Source organism: Buceros rhinoceros, unplaced genomic scaffold, assembly GCF_000710305.1.
Source record: "Buceros rhinoceros silvestris isolate BGI_N320 unplaced genomic scaffold, ASM71030v1 scaffold19209, whole genome shotgun sequence".
Lineage (NCBI taxonomy): Eukaryota > Metazoa > Chordata > Aves > Bucerotiformes > Bucerotidae > Buceros > Buceros rhinoceros.
In genome coordinates this window covers 8,315-29,238 of record NW_010432337.1, presented here as the reverse complement: position 1 = coordinate 29,238, position 20,924 = coordinate 8,315, and the positions used below count along the sequence as shown (strand labels likewise).

At 44.0% G+C, this 20,924-nt stretch overlaps 1 protein-coding gene across 1 annotated transcript in view; it reads right to left on the bottom strand.

Annotated features, from left to right (window-relative positions):
- The window catches only part of RBKS (ribokinase), a gene marked incomplete at both ends in the record, with an annotated part of 27,241 nt that extends 15,621 nt beyond the window's left edge, over positions 1-11,620 (bottom strand). The window contains 3 exons of the mRNA XM_010143752.1: positions 4,922-4,984; positions 7,089-7,152; positions 11,450-11,620. Coding sequence (XP_010142054.1) covers positions 4,922-4,984; positions 7,089-7,152; positions 11,450-11,620 — 298 coding nt within the window. The remainder of the gene's footprint in view (positions 1-4,921; positions 4,985-7,088; positions 7,153-11,449) is intronic.
- Positions 11,621-20,924: the final 9,304 nt, after the last annotated feature.

The window sequence follows — 20,924 nt, the reverse complement described above, 5'->3', positions numbered from 1 at the left end:
TGCTGAACTAGAGCTAATGGCCCAAGGTGGTAAGAAGGCTGTTTGCTTCAACACACACGGGCAAATTCAAGGTAGACCATGCTGCACTGGATCACAGCAGAAGCTTTTCCTTCTGATTACGAAAAGTCAGAGACTTAAAGTCTGCTCTCAAGCCTGCCAGGGAAATGCACTGCCTGCTGCGGCGCAACAGGCTGCACAGGCTTCACCCGAGCTGGAGGGCAAAGGCCACCTGCTTTCTCTGCGACACAACCCACGCTAACTGGCAACGGCTGCCATCACCCCAAACTCACAGCAGCGGGGGTGACAGCAGGAGCTGGACCCGGGCACTCAATTCATACCAGAATTTTGTATTTCCAGCAACTATTTTGTTGTAAGCCATTATTCCTTGCCAGGGAAATCAGATGGGAATCAGCACCAGGGACAACAGTGTTAAAGACAGATGGCAGAGAGGGGTGGGATTCATCTTGTCCAACACAAACTCATTTTTAAAGTTTCTTAGAAAATCCTACATACTAGAACATCCTAAGAACACTAAATTCTAAAAATCAGTTTTCTAGGTTGCTTCAGTAAGGAGGAGAGACAAGTATTTTTACTCTAACAGATCTTAGATATCCATGTGAGGAGGAGATAAAACAGTGTCTGGAAATGCCTGTGTATCTCTGTAACCCCAGACGAAGCCTCAAGCAGTACACCTACCTCTGGAACAGCTCTGGTGAGGGACAATGTCACTCACCCACCCTAAGAACGAGAAACATACACTTACTGTACTAGACATAATGCTAACACCTCTTTACTAAAAATTCTCCGTTCTGATGGTAGCACCTACACAGTTCCAGGTTTTGCAGACATCAGGTAGAATATTCAGGGCCAGTCACCGTTGCTGTACACCAGAACAGCTACTTGATGCTGCTAAGCCTGTGTGGGCTTCCTCCAGGTGGGGACTGGGTCCCAGTACTGGACCAGCATGAGCACCACTCACGGAAACACTGTCATCAGCTGGGCTTCAAACTGCTACTGTCACTTCTCAGAAAGATGGCACCTCGAGCTACGCTCTTTTTACAGGTGTCATTTTATAGATGCCACCAGTTGAGCAGTGCTGGTGGAAACACTGAAGGCAAACCAGTAAACACCATGGTGCTACATCCATGGCTTTTTACAAAGGGGTGCCCAGCCTAAAAGGCACCAGTAGTGCTTAGAACTCACCCAAACCCCAAAAAACGCAATTAGAGCAATAGCTGCAGAGCTTCTGCATAAGAATTCACAGGGAAAAAAGATTGCATTTGTGATGAGAAAAGAACGTTACAAGAAAAACATTGCTGCCAAGTCACACAGTTCACGAATACGAGGGCAAGTTTTGGGTGTGTCATGGTATCGTAATTTCTATGCAATTACTTGGTGGAAGCACTGAATAGCCTTGTACACAAAACAGTCAAGTTCACCATGAATGTCAACGCATAGAAATTCTATAAAAATTCAGGTGACATTTCTCCAGAAGCCTGTGGGTTCAAAACAAAGATTTTCTCTTTGGAAAGTGGAATTCAAACAAGCTGGCATATGTGTTCTAAGTCTGCCTTGTTTATTTAGCCTTATCTAAATATGTATTTTGAATGTTTTTATGCTAGTAGTGCTTTGGTGTTGAAGGTACACTCACGTACAAAATAATGCCCATTCACCGTTCATGAATGATTAATAACGTTATCGTAAAGTCAGCACAACGCCCATCTCCAGGGAGGGTTATCTCGCAGTGTTCTGTGTAGGTGAGCTTTAGTTCTAACGTGCAATAATCAAGAGCACTTTAATCATGACCTGCCAACCTCTGTTGTCCCTCCACTGAATTTTTGCTTTGAACAAAGTTGTCAGACTGGTTCAAACTACTGGTCCAGTCAGGCCAGCTTACTGGCACCGTTGACACTCAGTACCAGGTATGGACAAAGCTGCCATAACCTGCACAGGAAATCGTGTAAAAAATTACCCATACAGAGGTTTTTTCCTCCCCGTATGTGTATAAAGAGGAAAAGTAAAAGTACACCCCACATCACGGCTTTATGGTGTTCTCACCAGTCCAAAGCACGCTGTTAGCTGACAGTGTGCACAGTGACGGAGCTAAAGGACATCAGAGAAGCTGGAAGGGGAAACAAACATTGTGTTCAAAGCACTGCACTGCACTGCACCTCAAAGAAAACATGTCAAGAAAAGCAGCTGCGTGTACCAGCTTCTCTCCTTAAGGGAGGAAGAACAGACTGGAGGGGTACAGGGTCCTGGTAAGCTGACACTGGTGTTTAGTGAAAACCTGTTCCCAGAAAGATTTCTGCACGGTGTCTGAGACCAGCCCAGAGGGACCCTTTGCAGCACTTCTGGACCGCCCGACCTGCAGCACGGCACTATAAACTTGTTACGCATCTTGTCACCACGTGGGATGAAAGCAGGGGTTTAACCTCTCCGTCTTTTACTGAAACTACACTGGATGGTCCCAGAATATAACGCACCTTTGCGAATATCAAATGCGCTGGATGATTCTCTAATTTGTAGCACTTTGCCAAGGACATAATGGGTGAGTTATAGCTGTGCCATTCAGTAACCGGTAAAAGTCTTCCCCGAAAATCAGCAGCACCAGCTAGACAGACACAGGCGCAGCTTACTTCAGAGCCTCCTCTGACTCTGCTCTCTACAGCTTTCTCTCCCCCTGCCTGCGCTCTTCCATCACAGCCTGCTCTCTCTACCTGAGCACCTCCCCTACTTCTGCCTGCCATTTTGCTCCCTGATGGGCGTTCCCAAGCATTGATACTTGGAAGGACAGGTAAGATAAAGCGCAGGTCAGGTGTGTGAAATGACAGCAATTAAAATGTGGTGACTGAGAGAGATGGTACTGATGTTTTCATTTGTGCCTCGCTGTCTTAACCCAAACACCACCACCACCCCCCCAAGTTCAAATGCTTCCCTGTTAGGTATAATTTGAAAGAGCAGAAACTACTTTACTGGAGCGCACTGAACGCTGCGGTGTTTCAGCTACGCCAGCACAACTCCTGTGGTAACACATGCATGTGTAGACAAGCCCTTTGAGAAGCGCTGTAAAACCTGTTTAGGTCAAATCAGCCAGTTTCTACAGCAAAAAACACAGTGTCTCTTGCAACAGCAAAGCACATAAGTCCTGCTATTTTATGGCAATTTACTGAATTCAGGCGCCAGATGGTTCTAGAGAGAAGTAACAACCAGCACCATTACCAATTCCGTGCATCTGTTTGCTTTACAGCATCCTTCTGAACAGGTTTGCTCTTCTCCGAGATTTTAAATGAAATCTGAGCCCAGCAGTTACTTCATTTAGGATTTTTCAGTTTCTGAAAGACACAAACTACAGGACATTGTGCAGTATTCACCTCGCTGAGTGAATCACAAGACTACCAGAGACCTTCCCACTGACACCAAGATGTCGAATAGCCCACTGGGAGCTTCATGGCACTCAACGGTCTGCCTTTTCTGGAGCCCACAAAGGCTTTAGATCCACAGGGTGGTTTTGTGCCTTATCCTTCAGGAAAATCCACATGTCATGATTTTAACAGGTATCCTCCATCCATTCAAATTTAGACCATGTTTATCTTGGCCATGCACACGAGTTGGGAAGTAGCACGACTGCTTCTTATTCAACTGTTGTGGACAGCAAACCCAGTGCAATACATGGGTACAAACCAGCGAGGCCTGGGAGCGCTGCTGGGTCTTCACGGTCTCTCCTATTTACAACAGCCAGAGCTGCAACTGTGTGTGGCATAAGAAAGAAGTTCTTCAGTGTTGCTGGGATAATTTACCTGCTGATCCAAACCAAGCGCAGGAGATGGAAGTAAGAGGCGGGTACCCAGTTTATTCCAGGAGTTAGAGCTACCTTATTTCTGAATTAGAGCTGTCATGGAAGCCTTTGATTAATCTTGCTCAGGGAAAACTGAACTCCCCTCTCCAGTAGACTTGCCTAACTTTCCTGCATGTTCCTGTGTAGACTTGCCTTTAGTCACAGCTCCTTCCCTGGTTTGCTCCTGGAGTGAATAGTCATGTTTTCTTTCCCAGTTTGAGCTGTAGCCCAACATCCTACCATCAGGTTACACAGGTTAAGTTGATGTGTCAGCTAAGCTGTGGTAACTGTCCCCATGAAGGCTCCTGGCTGCACCAGAAGTGACCTAACACCATCACACTTAACTCGTTGTGTTTGCATAAACATTATCAGTCCCGAGCTCTGAATTTTGATCAGACACGCATACTTCTAAGAGCTCTCAATCGCTCAGCTTGCTCGAGGAAAAGTTAAGCAGAAAGAGTTCAGAGGGTGATTTAGTGGTCTTGAAGAAGAGTATGAGAACAAGCCAAATCCTTTCTTCTTGCCCTGCAGTATGAGAGCAAAGGCCCAGGCTAAGGAAAATCAACACAGAAAAAGCAAACATGCCATTTCGCTGTGTATTCGTCACTGAGGATGCAACCTGGGATCAAGAATTGCAGTAATATTACAAGATCAACATAAATATTTCTACTTCTACTAAGGACAACTCCTTTTCCTGATTCAGGGCGTAATGACTCATTTTGTGCTGAGGAGGCAAACCCTCTCCTCGCGGTAGAAGTGCTAGGCAAGTCGTGCTGGAAAAGGAGAGCTTTAACCTTCTGCTATGCCAAGTGTTCTGGCCAATGTAAAACTAGACAGACCAGCAGTGATCGAATTGCGCCTGTCACACTGCTCATCTCGGTTTCAGCAGTCTGATCCTGCTGCTTTTGGGCACCTCATCCTTCAACACTGCTGGTAATAAAAGGAAGCGCAACAAAGTGTACAATAGATCATGAAAAACATAAAAGATGTAGAAAATTCCACAGCTGACAGTGACAAGGCAAAGCTTTCTTTTACGGCTGTAGAGGCTGCATGAAGAGGACAATTCAGAGCAGAAATATGTACCTTCGCTGTCGACAATTATTGAAGCAGCTCCAGTAGCAGCATCTGCAGTCTGACCTACAAACGCTAAGAAAGGGAAAAGTCACAGCACGCATTAGCTCAATGCATTGACTTTCAACCAATAGCATGTGATGCAGTTTAATTGAATTAAATCTGAAATGAACCCATAACCCCTGGCAATTTAAAAATTCTAATTACTCTTTCATGTGCAACAATGCCAGAGAAGCTAACAACAGCAAAAGGTGTTAATTTACACCCACAAAACAGAAACGTGAGTGCAACATTCTTGAACTGGGCTTTAGAGAAAGCACGTTATTTACACAGCCTTCCCGGGCCCCCTGCTCCGGCACGGAAGTAGCTCTTGTATCCAACGAAACGGCAGTCGAGGCTGGGGAAAAGACAACTCTGAAAACACCGCAGCATTTGATCCGGTGCAGATTTGCATTTCAGCAGCAGTATTACCATGGGCTCTGAAGGCAGCGGCGAGGCTGTACCTTCCTCTCTGGATTACTACTCAGATCCATTCACCAGAAGTGAAGCTGGCAGTGCTCTCTGGTATAAAGATTGTTCCACGTTCACTACCATATGAACCTGTTCTCAGCTGTCAGCAAATTTGTCAAGTACCACCCAGTGCTCTGCATCTTTCTATGACAGGTAGGGCTTTTTAGGTGGAACTGTAGTAGAAGACTGCCAAAAAGCTTGAGGAATTTTCTTCCCCAAGAACTGCATTTGAGAAAAATCTACTGTTTTATCGGAGGCAAATTCTGGTGTCCTTTGTTTAAGAAGCTCTGATGTTTTAACATTTGAGAACACAGACTCAATGCTGGGCAAAAGCTGGCTTCTTCCTCAAGATGCGCCTTTTGTGGCCAATTTTAAAATCTGCTGGAATTTGAACAAGGCTGAAAAAACACGTCACATCACGCTCATTGAGTTTTGCTAAAGTCTTGCAGGCACTTGCCCTGGAGGTACCCTCACCTAGCTCAGAGCTGCAAGGGTTAGAGCAGAACTTTCCTTGCAACCACAGCCGCGTTTCACCATGAGCTAGGTCTGCATGCAGGAACTGAAAGCAGAGAACTTGTGTCTTCTGTGCCCTCAATGCTCTTCCCACAGAAACTAAGTGGTGCGAGCAGCGAGCTGCCCTGATCGGATGCGGTAGAGGGAGTAACACATCAGCGGAGGGCTAACTGGGCTGAGCAGCGCTGGCAGCTGGACAGGCTGCGGAGGACAGGAAGGCTGGGGACAGGGCGAAGCACAGAAGAGATGGATTGGAAAGGCAAGGGGCAAGGGGATATGTCAGGCAATAGATGAGCCGCGTCGAGAAAGACAATGGATAACAAGGCTCCAGGATATGAAAGCTGGCAGAACTGGCGTTATGGCAAGGATTTTCATCCTTATGGATAACAACAGGGGTGCGCTAGACCAGGATTAATCCAGGATGGAAAGCCAGGGACTGAAATAAGACGGCCCTAAGCCAGAAGGTCTGTGCACTCTGAATCGCCCCTGCCTCCAGGTCCTGGAATACACACGGGGATCCCGGCCCAGCCTCACCAACAGTAGATCCTGTCTTCCTCTGGGGCTCGTCACCCTAGAGGCTGACAATCTAACACCATCCTGAGACATTTTTAACTCCATCAGCAGAAACTGGTACCTTGAACCTAAACTTAAATCCTTCAGTTGGTGTCTAGGTATCAATGAAGGGAATATGACATTTTTTTCCTATGCTTTTCTTTCACAGCTATAAAGACTACTTTAAAATCTATGTTAAAACCGCAAGATCCATCATTTACATCAAAAAATGTGAGATTTAAGGTTCCTCGTGGGATACACATTTTCATTAAGTGCTCTGCATTAGAATAGCTTTATTTACACAATCAAGACTTTATTCACGGGACAGTGTACAGGAACAGACACTGGTTTTGTGGTATCCTTGGCTTGTTTCTTGCCTAAGTTGGAAGCTATGCAATGAATAAACCTGTACATACCTTTGTGAGATATTTAGATGCTATACTGATAAGCATAATAAAAAAGCCCACAAAATACTGACACTTCTGTCTTTAAAGCAGGATTTGAATAATGCGGTAAATGAAGCGCCAATAAAATAAGAAACCCTCCATTATAAATTTTTAACGGTTAAAAATAATAAAGAAGTTTCTCTAAAGTAAAATTTTACCTGTAGAAATGCCATTCTTCTTCAAATTTTCAACGTAATCATGGCCAAAGGAATCCTTGCCAACCTGTGCAAAAGAAGAAAGGACAGGTTTTCTCTACAGAAAGGTGAAAGGATGGAGAGATCATCTTCCAACAGAATGCTCAAATGTAATTCGAATGCAGCACTTCCTGTTTTGCAGCACTTTGCCTTATTAATAAACAAAAAACAATACTAAAGATGTATTAATAGTTTAATAAACACTAGAACTGGTGTTCTGCAGTTTTCTCCTTCTCCATTGCAAAACTCCCCGCTACACCCAGGTCGCTGTATTCAAACTTGGTTCTCTTGTAACTACGGTGTTCCCTTGACCCTGAGGCTTTCTGGGGACTGTAACATCTGCAAGAGTACTGAGTTATTCAGCTTCGAATTGAAAGCATTTATAGCAGCTCTGGTGTCCTTCCTAATTGCTGTCCGTATTTTTAATTTTCTACCTCAAGATTCCTCCATGGAAAAACGTCAGACTGTGATTATGGCAGTGCTGATTTCTGTAATTCTCAGTACCAAAAGTACTGTTTACAAATGCAGCATTTTTGTTTGCTCTATCCAGCCCCAGCAGATCAAGTTGTTAGGGACTCAAGAGATGCTCTATTGTTTTTCTAACAGCAAGCTGAAGAGCTTGTAATTTCAGCTCCAGTAATCCTCTTAGCTGAACAGAGCTCTGCTTGCTGTTCAGTCAGACTGATAAACATTTCTTCCCGTTACACTGCACAAACTGAACAAGGGAGATGAGGTGTATGGAGAGAAAAAAAAAGGTGTAACTTGCTGAGTGTCAAAATAGCATTTAAGATCTATTTACGCAGCAACACAGCTTTTAATTCACCACTTATAGCCTACATCTTCAGCACGCACAGTGTGTGCTCCCACTGCCAAGAGTAAGTTGTGAATCTGAGCAGTATCAAAGACTGACCATGTCACAGGAAGTATTTTGCAAGAGAAAAACCCCATCTTTCAGTTTAGAAGCCAAATCAGGATCCTGGTCATGGTCTAGACAATGAAGGAATTCCACAAGGAGCCCTAACTACTGGTCCATCTTCTCACAAAGCAGCCCTAAGTGGCTGATGGAGTATTTGAGTTACTGGAAGCACAAAGCAGCTGCCTCTGTTGCCTGCTGTTGGAAATCTGTCTGTCTATGAGCTTGGACCTCTAGAAAGCTCAGAGATGGCCCGAGCACTAACTAGTGATCACAGCAATCACACCCTGCTGTTCAGAAAGCTAAAATCTCCACTGTTGCAGATGGATGATCCTTCCCCCCACATATTCCACTGCACAACCATGTTTGGAGACATTGATTTCCTACAACCTCTGGAAGGGATTTTTCTAAAGCTTTACTAGGGATAGTCCCAGCCTTCTACCAAAGGAGGACAGCAATTTAGGTCAAAACAGTCTAACCAAACAGAACATTCCTCCAGTGCATGGAAAAAACACCCCAGCAACATTTACTTTGGTCACTGTGCTATTCATTGTTTGCATATTAGAATATTTCTGCATCTCTGACCTCTCCCAGTTTGCCAGACAGGGCGGGTTGTCAGAAACTGCATCTTCTGTCTGTGTCAGGCTGGATGGCTGCAGCCCTCTGCAATTTAAACCCACAGCGTGCTCGTGTTCTACAGGAACGCGTTCTGCCTGGTGGGATCACCTTCTCCTCCTGAGCTGCTACAAAGCTTCTACACAAATCTCAGGATGTGCTTAGTTGCTTCGGCAACAAAATATTTCATAACCGTTTTCCAAAAGCTCAACTGAAACTTCCTTCCTTCGGCTCTGGGTCCTACAGAACTGACAGGCAGGCAGGCATCCCTTATTGTTCAGCTGTCACAACAACTGAGATCAGCCGTAGGACTTCTGCTCGCAGCGAGACATCTCGGTGCTGGAGGGAAGCCCTTGGAGGGGTCTCCATAGAGGTCCTTTTCCTCTGGAAACTTTTTTCCATGTTAGTTCATCAGCATCCAACCCAGTTAATCCTAGTGCATTTGAAGGGCTTATCTTTCCATTAGGCTGTACCCCCCAGGAAGACAGAGCACTGGGCATCAGACTCGCTTTAGATTCAAGGCATATTTACTGACCATGTCAAATTACATAAGATTGTCTTAAATATTTTCTGCTTTTGCACAGACTCTGCTAGATGGACTATTGGGTAAACAGAAGAATAAATGTCTTAGGCTGCTGACCACAGAACACTGTATGTGCTGAAAGAGCATCTCTTCTTCCTTGAGTTCTCAACAACAGCCGTTTGTACAGGCGTTATGGTCACATAGTTTGCACGTTAGAATGAGTGCAATTACATCAGTATTTTTCAGGCTGGGTTTTCCCTGCTCACTGTCATGTTTTCCGTGCAGAGCACAGGGAGCTGGCTGACATCACAGCAGCTAAAATTCTAGCTAGCAGCTCAAAGAATCAAACTCATCTGTACCTGAAAATTAATTACAACAAAAGCAGGTACCTCTGGATTGTTGTTTGTTTAATCTATTCTATATGTCTTTTTTTTTTTTTGAGAGCGTTTACTCTTTTGCTTCATTAGGGATTTAAACAGGAACTAAAGACAAGTATGAGACAGTAATACTGCTACTGTGATACACATTGATAACCCAGAGAAAGAGCAGCCACTCGCAGGGACAGGCAGGCAGAAAGCAGAACACAGTCTGCATTTCCATGGCTCAGACTCAGTGCTTGAGCTCTGCATTCAAACCCACAGCACTCTGTGGCACCTCTAGGCGGAACCATACGTCGTTCCAGAACACCCCTCTCAAACCCTGGCCGGAGAGTCACTGGCCCTCTTCTGTGTTTTAAAGCTCCAAGGTATGAAGAATGCCTTTGTCACTTGTTCTGTCTACCCCTACCCTTGTTGAGGACATCCTTCGTATTACTCACAGTCCTCATAAGAGGATGCCACGCGCAGCAGAATGTCCCTCTAGTACCAATACTGATCCCATTCCTTGACCTTCAGACTGTAGCAGCTAGTGTTGCACCTGTACTGGATAAAAAAGCTTTGGAAACGAGGCCAAAAGACAAGCCTGTCCTGAGCACAGAGTGTGTGTGAGGGGCAATCTGGCTTTAAGAACCACTGAGTAATTAAGATGACTTGTTGAAAGTAAAAATAGCTGAATTGTGACCGTCCAGTATTGCCCGACTCTTAGTTTATTCAGCAAGAAACTTCATACTACAACCCACTGACCTATGCGGATGGAAGACTGCACTGCTATGAGATGAGAGTAGTTTGTGAGGCTATAGAGTGCATTTTTAATTTAAAAAGTAAATATTAACTTTTCAAATTAAAAAAAATACATGATGTGAACATATACATATATTAGAGTCTTTTCTGTTTCTTTTCTCCAATAAATATACATCAGAAAGAAAGACAACTAGGTTTTACTGAAATAACATAAATATGATTTTGGAAAGTAATTAGAAATTACATTAACTGCTAAATTTTGTTAGGAATGCAAATGCTTCCAGAAACACGTATGCACTGAGCAAAGGCTAGACCATTAAAAAATAAAACAAAATTCACACTTTCAGTGGAAAAAACCTTTTAACATTTAGTAGGAAATGTTAGCAGGGAACTCATTGCCAGTTCATCTTGTACTTGAATCTGATCGTTCTTGACTGCAGAGATGATGAAATAGACCCAATATTACAGAAGCACAAACACTGCCAGTATTAAACCCCCCAGCACAGAACAACCAGTGATAACGACCCACAGAAATGCTGGCAGGTGACATTTAGATGCCATTCTTTAGCCTAAACACTGGATTGGGAAAACGGTGAGAAAGGCTTCCTTGAGATGTTTCCAGTACTTCTAGCATTTGGATGTGACCATCTCATTCTAATCTCAAGTAATGGGAGAACGATTTAAGCCTTGAAGCACAAAGTTTTATATTCCTTCGCAAATTCGTCACTGGCTTGTCAGTGTCTGATTTTTAATCACTTACAAAGTGAATCTCAGACTGACTATAGTGCCCGAATGTCATCAATGAGCCTTGGTCATTGTAACAGGGGGGGAACACGAAGAGGAGGGGCTACTCAAGACTACTTGAATTTTGAACCCCTCCACTTCTCTGCACCTCTCTTTCCCATGGCACACCAATCCAAGATTTGCGTCTGCAATTTCTGCCAGATCTCCAGCCAACTAGTCTTTAGTTCTGGCAGTGCTCTTAAAACAGCCTCCTCCACGCTTAAATTTATAGCTGAAATAACGAAAAGAAAAAGGAATCAGAGAGGGATTAAAAAAAGCCAGAACAACAGCTTCTCTGTAAGTCACCTCAAGGTTTACTGGAATTTGCGTGAACATTGTGTCCAGCTGTAATCAAGAGCAAGTCAGGGCTTACCTTGCAGATCAGCGAGGTCTTGGCCCCAAGTCGAGCAGACTGGACACACTGGTTGGCTCCTTTCCCACCAAAACCAATGAAAAACTTATGTCCAAGGATAGTTTCTCCAGCTCTTGGCAATCGCGTGGTAAGGCTGTTCCGATTTAAAGCAATATTTGCATACATCAGTGACTGAACATAACAAGCACCTTCAGAGTAAGACCTACACTGTTATGATCCTAAATGGCCCAACAGCCAGCAGCAAGACCAAAAATGACTCAGAAGACCTTTCAGGGTCTCTACTCCACATCCTGCCAGGTTAAGTTTAGTCCTCAAATGCCACCGAGTCGAGCTTCTCCTTTATTACTGGAGACAGGGATTGCATTTCTTTTGTTCGTGTTTCATGCTTCTACAGGAAAAGCAGCACTTGATCCCTGACTGGGATTCCCCAGTGCTAACTCAACACAGATAAATGATAAATCTACAGGTCTCACTGCTCATGGCGCTTTACTGTAACATTCAGCCCAAGTTTACATATCCTTCATTTCGTTTCATTACATCTAATTGTACCTTCTCAAACCACCCTATGGAATTTTTCACTTTGCTGGTGTTCACACCCCTCACAATGCAGATCGTTATCAGAACCTCTCTCCCTCTGCTGTCACTCAGGTGCACGTTTCCTAGTTAACATTTTCTCTAAGTTCTTCTCTTACAAATCAAGCTTTATAGCTTCTCAGCATTTTGCTGGTTCTTGAACACAGTCCAATCCCATTTCCATCCTCCTGGGGACGGGTGCCCAGAACCAGATGCACTAATACAAGCAGAGACCCATCGGGGGTGTATTCCGGTTTAATTTCCATTTTGGACAAAACGAAACAAGCTGCACTTTTGTTAACCCTACCAGCTGCTTTGCTATCTCCAGCAAGAGTCGAAAGGAAGGCAAGACACCACCGAGACTAAGTGGAAGCATTTCTTCAAATGCTACCTTACTTTTGCCACTTCTGTTAAAATACGTAACTCAGAGCTGTGTTTACAACACTCACATCACCAAAATCTCTGCATTGCAGGCACCAGGTTTAAAAGCACAATCCCTTCTATCTCCTACGCTAGAAAGTAGTTCATAAGCATGGCAGGTAGGGTTCCTACGATGCACTGTTCAGTCGACGAGGGACAGCACAGATAAGTTTCCAAACGCCTATGGGAAGGAAGGGGAGAGTGGGGAAGGGGAGCCCCAAAGAACACACAGGAACCAGCCCCAGTAAGGACCAGGCTAACATCAGCTCTCCTCATCAATTTACAACATTATTTTACCAGTAAGTCTTGTAACAGCTTCAAAATTCCCAGCCCTCAATTCAGAAAAAAGGTGACAGGTTCCTGCTCTAGCAGACCACTGCAGCGGGCTTTTGGCAAAGGCCATGGAGAGCCCATGCACATCACTGTCCGAGTGCACCCTGGGGCACAGTGGGGCTTGCAAAATCTTACAGAGCTGATGACAGAGCACAGCCTGCTGTACTGTAAAGTCTCAGGAAAAACAAGCAAAGCCAAACAAGTCCTGAACTCCGAGAAATTAAGATCTTTGCTTTGAAGGAGCTGTGACAGGTCTGTGCTTCATCGGTAGTTACAGCTTCCCAAGAGACACAGGTAGGGATGCAGACTCTAAGCAGGGATGCTTGCTAACCGAGCCCCCCAGATTTTCGTGTAAGGGTATGGTACCCAGCCAGCATGTTTGTTTTGTGTGGGTACCCTCAGAGAAACCCTAGATGGCTCACACACACCCCCACCCCCACCCACCCCCAAAGGCACTCGTTTCATTGCCAGAGAGGCAGAGCAGGGAACGTTCTCTGGGGAAATGTCTGTAAGGTCTCAGGGAACAAGGTGCAATGAGTGTAGATAAATAATGTTTGCTAACAGTAACATCTGGAATTCATTGCTGTTTTCAGCGCTGGAAGCCAACGCAGTGATGGCTGTGGCCCAGAGAACGTGGCCACAACACCGAGCTGAGGATGCTCCTGCTCAGCTGGTGCAGGGCACCACAAGCACACTGCTAACATCACGAGCCATGCAGCAGAGAGGAGCTGTTTCACCCAGCCTTGGTAAGGAGCAGTAATAGCAGGTATAATTCTTGCATAATTCCTTTCATCCACAGATCTCACTACACTTTAAAAAGCAGAACAACATCATTATTCCTGTTTCGTGGGTGTGAAACTTAGGCAAATCATTTTGCCTTTCTGTGCCTCGGATCAGCCAAGAAGCCAGTGGCAAAACCAAAAATAGAGATCAGCTCAATCCACAGGCTCACACTGGCTTCTCAGTTAAGCTCTGCGCTGTGAAAATGCTATCAAGTCTCAATTAATTTTCCTTCCTTAGGGTGTTTTTCAGAGATTATAGCTTATTCTAAATAGAATTTGTTTCCACAAAAAGCTAATATATTCTTAGACAAAGATTAACAACTGCAACACCAGAGCAGACATCTGCTCAGAGCGCTGCTCTGAGTTCATTGTCAAGAAGAACATTCAGCCATACACATTCCTGTTCTAACAGCGACCAGATCACGACTTGATTCTTCTCTTAGTTCTGTTGGCACCAACACACAACTCCAGTGGAAGCATCGTAATTGTGCTGGTGAAAAAGCAGGCTGGGGGAGATGAGAATCTGGGCCTCGGTGTTTCAAGCAGCGTGGCATAATGACTGCCTGTGGGAATTGAACAGTGTGTTGAAGGCAGAAAACGACCTTTTTGATTGTGTTGATGGAAAGGTACAAGGCACAGGATCAAGCTGGAAGAGTGATTTCTAATGAGCCAGTTTTAAAACTAGGCTAACAGAGTGGGCAAGAACGAGTAGCGAGTTCTATAGCTCAGTGTAAACGCGCACACACACACCCCCCACCAGCTTACGGCATTTCAGACGAGATCACCAACCCTTCCGGACCAGTCCTCCCCTCCAGACACCCATTGTTATTTCCCACATTAAACACGTTCAGAGTGCTGATCTACGTGTAAGCCTGGAGGTTTCACTTTCACTGAAACAGGTATTCAAGAATTATTTTGTTGCTAATACAATGCTAATCTCTTGTCATTTAATTCTGCAACTGTAACTTCTGATTCACATCAGACAATTCTAATGAGCATTTCAGACTTCTGTTATGAGCAGGCAATGATGAGTAATCTGTATGATTAAGGAACCCTATAAATTCTTGGTGTATTGATGGTGCCACAAAGAGTACTCAAAATAGCCCAAAAGTGATGAAACAGCTAATGTTACTCCAAAACTAGGCTAAATAAGTTAATTAGAAAAGCTGTCACACGAGTTTTCAAAATTGTTACATAAAACGCCTCGTAAAGCCATTTACAACTTTCACATAATTGGAAAACACCGACCCCAAACCCCTAATTTCAGGGTTTGCTACCCAACACTCCTCTTCGCTTACGTGACAGATTCTGCTCAGCTCAGACAGGATACAAAGGGACAAGGGAGACTGAATTCTCATGTCTTAAGAACAACCAGAAATTACACATGAAGACCCCCAACACGTACTAGATGGGAAATAAAATTACTAGATAGTATGTTTTGCAAATTGTGCACTGTACTACTGAATCCTCTTTCTAGAGGAAGCTTCAGACTGAAGGGTCCTGTAATACTCTGGACATTACAAATAAAGAAATACAATCCCTCAGAACTCCAGCTTCCTTTTTACAATATGATACTGAACTGTAAAGCACCCAGCAATGCTGCCCACCTTCGTTCATGGGAAATGAAGAATTGTACATCCATTTACGTTTCAGAGGTTTGGGATGAATAGAAACACACACACAAGAATTTCACCATTGCAGCAACTTCAACCCTCTCTTCCAGTAAGCGCAGCCACAAGCTTCCTTAAAGGCTAGAGCTGCTCCGCCTTTGTCTTTTAGACGGACATGCCTTCGGCAGGATGGTGTTAGAAACAGAACAGAACACAGAACCCTTCACTGCTGCGTTGAATCACTGAATCAGAGCTGAAAGCGCTACTCACTGAGTCACTGACGCCCCTTGCCCTGGTATTCCGGGTTTTCTTGGAAAGTTCCCACCTAAGCAGTGACTAGATCGTATTCAGAGCCAGAAAAGCTGAAGAAAGGAGGAGGGGAAAGGGAGAGATGTCTATTAGAGGCATTTGCATAAATTAATCCTGATATTAACCATAGGTTGCTTCCAATTCTTGACACCGCACCAGTGCCTGTCCATTGTTTTCAGCCCCTGAACGTACTAGCAAGATGTGTTATTACTCAGCTTAAGGAGATGGAAACCCACGCCCTCTCCTCCATAGCATCCCCCCACTGCCTCTTGCACTGCTTTCACTGCTCAGTGATCTTCCTAATTCAAAACACTTCTGTTCCCAGGGTCATTTTGGAACGTTGAACCTTTGACTTGGTTCTACTTTGTACGCTGGAAACACCGAAGGCTGCGTAGCTGAGGTTTAATTAAGCAGCACAGTACACTGAGCTCATTGAAGAAAAGCACCAAGTATCAGCACATTTCCGAGAAACATGCACGAGAAAGGAAAATCGAAAGTACATCAATATTCTTCTCTAAAAAAAGAAAAAAGATATTCTCATCTTGGAGGGGAAGAGAAGTTCTATGTTTGGTTAGGTGTCACATTATGGAAGATGACTATCAGTTACACGGTATGAAAAGAAACATTCAGACTGCCTTTTTTACTCCTGAAGAACAGAGAAGGTAATCAGGGGTATTGACACAGTAGGAGAGATAATACATCTGAAAGTGTCTTAATAAAACAGAGCATAATGTAAAGGGCTAGCACTTGGCTTTGATGCTGTTCTCTCTGAGTCACTGAGCAAAACCGGCTCTTTCTCCCCTCCTGGGATTTCCCTAGAATGGGGAAAATCCCAGCGAGATTAGAGTAGGTGTAGCCACTGTCTAGTACAGAAAATTGACTGCGCTTTCATGGCTCTCAGAAATGAATAAATACAAAGGAGAGAACAGCCCTTGTCTCCAACTAGGAATATTTGTACAATATTGTGGTGAAAAAGTCTCAGACCTCTTTTGGATCTGGCTTAACATCTTGGTTTATCCTTGGTCTGTTTTGTCTAGCTTCATTTTTAAAGATTTGAAGATGTGCTATGGGAAAGTATCCACAGCATGGAGACAAAAAGACCACAACTCTTTTCAAAATCTGATGTCCTTGACTCGTTCATGCTTTCATCCCTTTTAATTATCCACTAAAACATGTTATTGGAAGGTAAAACCTTCCAAGATGCAACAGAGACTCCCTCAGGAGCTTCGATAACGCCACCCTGGGTCAGTACAGGGCTGCATGGTTCTAGGTTCTTAGTCTCACTTCAGGTCTTTAATGACCGACAAAATCGTTGAGGGACATTTAACATCATAGAAAATCTCTATTTTTCTTCTGTCTGTGTGCCTGAACATGGCAAAGTTTTCTTTAAAAACATTTAACTGTCCTGACAATTCAACAAACTGGCTGTGGCTTGGCTGCCTCATGGTCTGGGTGCTCTCCTGCTTCTGACAGTGTAGAAGCATCACCCAAACTGGGACCAGGTAAAACAAATGGTGCTGAAGGAGCAGCCCCTTCGCAGGACAGGGCTGAAGCACGGTCGTGGAGTAAGTGCCGACGCTCCACCCCAGCATTGTGCAGTGCCTGCTTTTTAAACCCGTTGGTGAGAGCAGCAGGAACCTCTTCAACCAGTTTCGCCATCAGGGAAAACAGGTATTTTATCAAACACAAATATATGTTTGTTTTCTTAAAAGACATTGTTTTGTAGATCTCATTACTGAACAGGTAAACAGTGGAACTGAAACAAACCAGCTGCTGGAAACCTCTAGCAGATGAGAAGATTACACGAACGGCTGAGACTACAGGCAGGAGGGCCCCAAAACTGATGCCCTCTTAGAGATGCAATCACAACCTCGATTTAAAACGAGCGAAACTCATAATACACTGAATGAGAGCAGCTGTCCACAGCTCTTCAGGAACTTGATGAACCCTTCTGCTGACCCTCTGCACAAAACAAATTTTACTCCCCTAGATATTAAAAGGTGAAACAAAGGCAGCGGCATCCATACGTCTGTCGCAAAGCACCTGCAGTAGCACACACTGAACTACCCTGCAGTGAAATGATGGTACCACCAGGAGACCAAAACTCTTAAATTGTGTTCAGGGTAAGAAACCTTCAACACAATGACATTAATTCTTGGACTAACTGCCACAAGTCAAAAGCTTTCTCATAAAACAACACACCTGTAACTCTTCCTCACATTGGTAGCAATTATCTTTTGGGAGAGGGTGGGCACAACACTGATGAATTCATAATCTGTGGAACCTTTAATCTGAACTTGAAGCTCTGAAGAGTTTTTTTCCCCCAAAAAACCCCCCAAATCCCCAACCCAAATATGAATCTCTCTTCAAATATTTAAGTCTCAGCAAACATTCCATCATTCTTACCAAACGTCTGTTTTGTATTTAAGAAAGACTGTGGAAATTTTCAAAATTACTACTCCCTAACTCTATTTGCCACCCACGTTGTCTTCCATTGATGTCTCTCGATTATATTATTTTTGGAAGAGCAGTTACATAATTATTTTCAAGGCAATCTGATGGCGATGTTGGAATAGCCTGTCTCTGAAACATGCTGTGCTCCCCTGGCAGTGAGGAAGGCTGCCTACAGATCCGATGACGAACAGAACAGAACACTGTATCATGGTGAAATACCAGCAAAAATATCAACACAAAACCAAACAACCTTTGCAACCCAGGCAAAGAGTGATCTCCACATGCCCATGGACAGATGAAGATAAACAAGACATATGTGAACATTAATCTTTTCTCTACCTCTTAAAGAAGGGATTTATCAGACAACAATGAACAAAGTGGAAATAATTTGGTTGAGCGGATAGGCCACTGGGTCCTTGTTCTTGTTGTCACGATTTTTTACATACTGGTAACTCAATGCAGTAACCTGTGCTTCTGCTGTACTACGGTGCACAAAACAGAGCACCTACCGAGCGCCCTACAAATCCCATTGTCAGTCTTTTCCAGGCTTTCATTCTATTGAAAGAATAAAAAAGGGCCCCTCCACACACCATTAAGTGCTGGCGTTTGGCACACAAGTATATTGAACTTTATCTCCTACAACGGTAAGGGCATCGCCACAGACATGTCCAACTGCATCGTCATCAAGACAAAGTTCAGTGCAGTCCAGAGAGTAACATTTCTCTTCACGAAGAGGTTGTTCTAACAGCTCATACCCAGGACGGTAATTTTGGCAGGTATGATACTTTTCATCAAGTCTACCAGTACGGAACTTGTATCGACTTCATATGGGTCACAAACGAAAAGTACAACCGAAACAGTACTTGGGGCTAAAGTCACAGTGCCTCCACTAGACAAGTTTGGACTTTGAATCTATCTTACTCTTGATTCACTGATAAAAAAGCTTTATCACCTGAACTTCAGTCTAATTATAAAGGCATCTGTTAAAATCTCGGATTACCGTGAGGTGAAGGCTTGTGGGGCAGAGACAGGAATGCGCAGGGTGTGTGGGGTGCCCTATGAGCTCCAGCAAAACCACCAACTGCTTTTTCCCAACAGGACATATTAACTTTATTCCTTCTGGGAAAAAAAAAAGAGGGAAATAACAATAATCATTAAAGACAAGATGGAGCAATACTACTAGGATATTCCCAATGAATAACACCAGCGGATCAGACACTTAGGCACAGATTCACCCTCACAACAGCTGAGAACATGGAAAATGCCTCTTTCCATGGCAGTACTGAACTGGACCTGTCTTTGCTATTCCTCCCCATCCATTATTTTCAGCTCTGACCAACACAAATTCTTTTGCTGCTGTTTATACTGTTGAGGTTTATGTATTTTGTATAAACAGGATCTGAGAGAGGACAGCAAGTATAGCGAGTGATGGATGGAATGAATTAGCAAAAAGGAATGATGATTCTTTGGAAGCAAAAGTCATTTTTTGAAAGATGAGAGGCAGGAAAAGAGCACTCCAGAAAAGAAGGGCACTGTAAGAATGTGCTGTAGAAAGACAACAAGAAGAGGCAGAGGCAAATAAGGGGAAATTGTAGTGATCGGACACGGAGTAATGGTTTTAAACTGAAGAAGGTAGATCTAGGTTAGATATTAGCAAGAAATTCTTCACCAGGAGGGTGGTGAGGCACTGGAACGGGTTGCCCAGAGAAGCTGTGGATGCCCCATCGCTGGAAGTATTGAGGGTCAGCTTGGATGGGGCTTTGAGCGATCTGCTCTATTGGAAGGTGTTCTTACCCGTGGCAGCGGGTTGGAACTAGGTGATCTTTAAGGTCCCTTCCGACCCAAACCGTCCTGTGATTCTATGACAGACGGTTCAGGGATGACACGCTATCGATCTAGTACAGGAAAAAGGGACAAGAAATTGCCTGTGGTCAGAAATGGAAAGAAGAAATGATAAACGCAGAAGAGAGCTGACACACAGCTGATATATTTGTGAACATTACCAACTGCTTATTTTATAGTTAGCTGCCACAAAGATCAACGTGCTCCATAAAGCTGCTCCTGCTTAGGCAACACACTAGTGAAAAATCATTTTGTGTTTTCTTCAGACTCAAAGTGCATGGTACTAGGCTTGGAAGAAACCAGGGATGTCAGCATCGAAGAACTTGCTGTGGCTTGATACAGGGGCTAACAACGGAGCACACAAAACCTTGCTGGTAAGCTCCTCTGGAAAGAACAGCTCAGACAGCTCCTGCAGGCAGCAGCATATATATGCCTGCCCAGAGTGTTTTCACACAAATTTGTTACCATCGACTCTGGATGATTTTTGCAGCTTTTGATTTGTGCCAGCAGCTCTTTACTGTCACGAGTACTAAAATTCACCCAAAGATGTTTATGCCTAGAAATGTATCTCGGAAAATGGTTATTTCCATTACCAGGACAGCCAGCAAGTAATTCATTAACAAGACGGAACCAAACTATTAATCATATCATTCTGTAGCTCATAAAGGGGAAGAAAATACAATATTCTCAGCGTTGGGGTAAAATATGGTGCCTAGCAACTGTTCATTGCGACAAGTATTTTCAAAGGAGTTCCTTTAGATAATTTCCCCTCTGACTGCAGTGAATCTTGTATGGTGGACTCCTCCAGGCTGAAAAGGCGAGAGATGACTTATTTCAAATAGTCAGAAAGAATTCCCAGTAATACCAGGGACAACAACCACAATAATACAAAACTGTGGAGTTACATGGTAAAAGAGTGTTCATTGGAGCAAGAAATTATAGGTACATCCATAACGCACCATCATACTCAGTCTGTACTGTTGGGACAGAGCAGAAGCCCAAGGACTACCCCGAAGAACGACAGTGCCAATGCCCAGTATCACTGTTTCTCATGCTGTTTACTTGGAACTGCACAGATGTCCAAGAACCCTACAGACAGCAAAAGGCAACAGTTGTGCTCTCGGTGAAGTGGGAGTTATAACATGAAGCCAC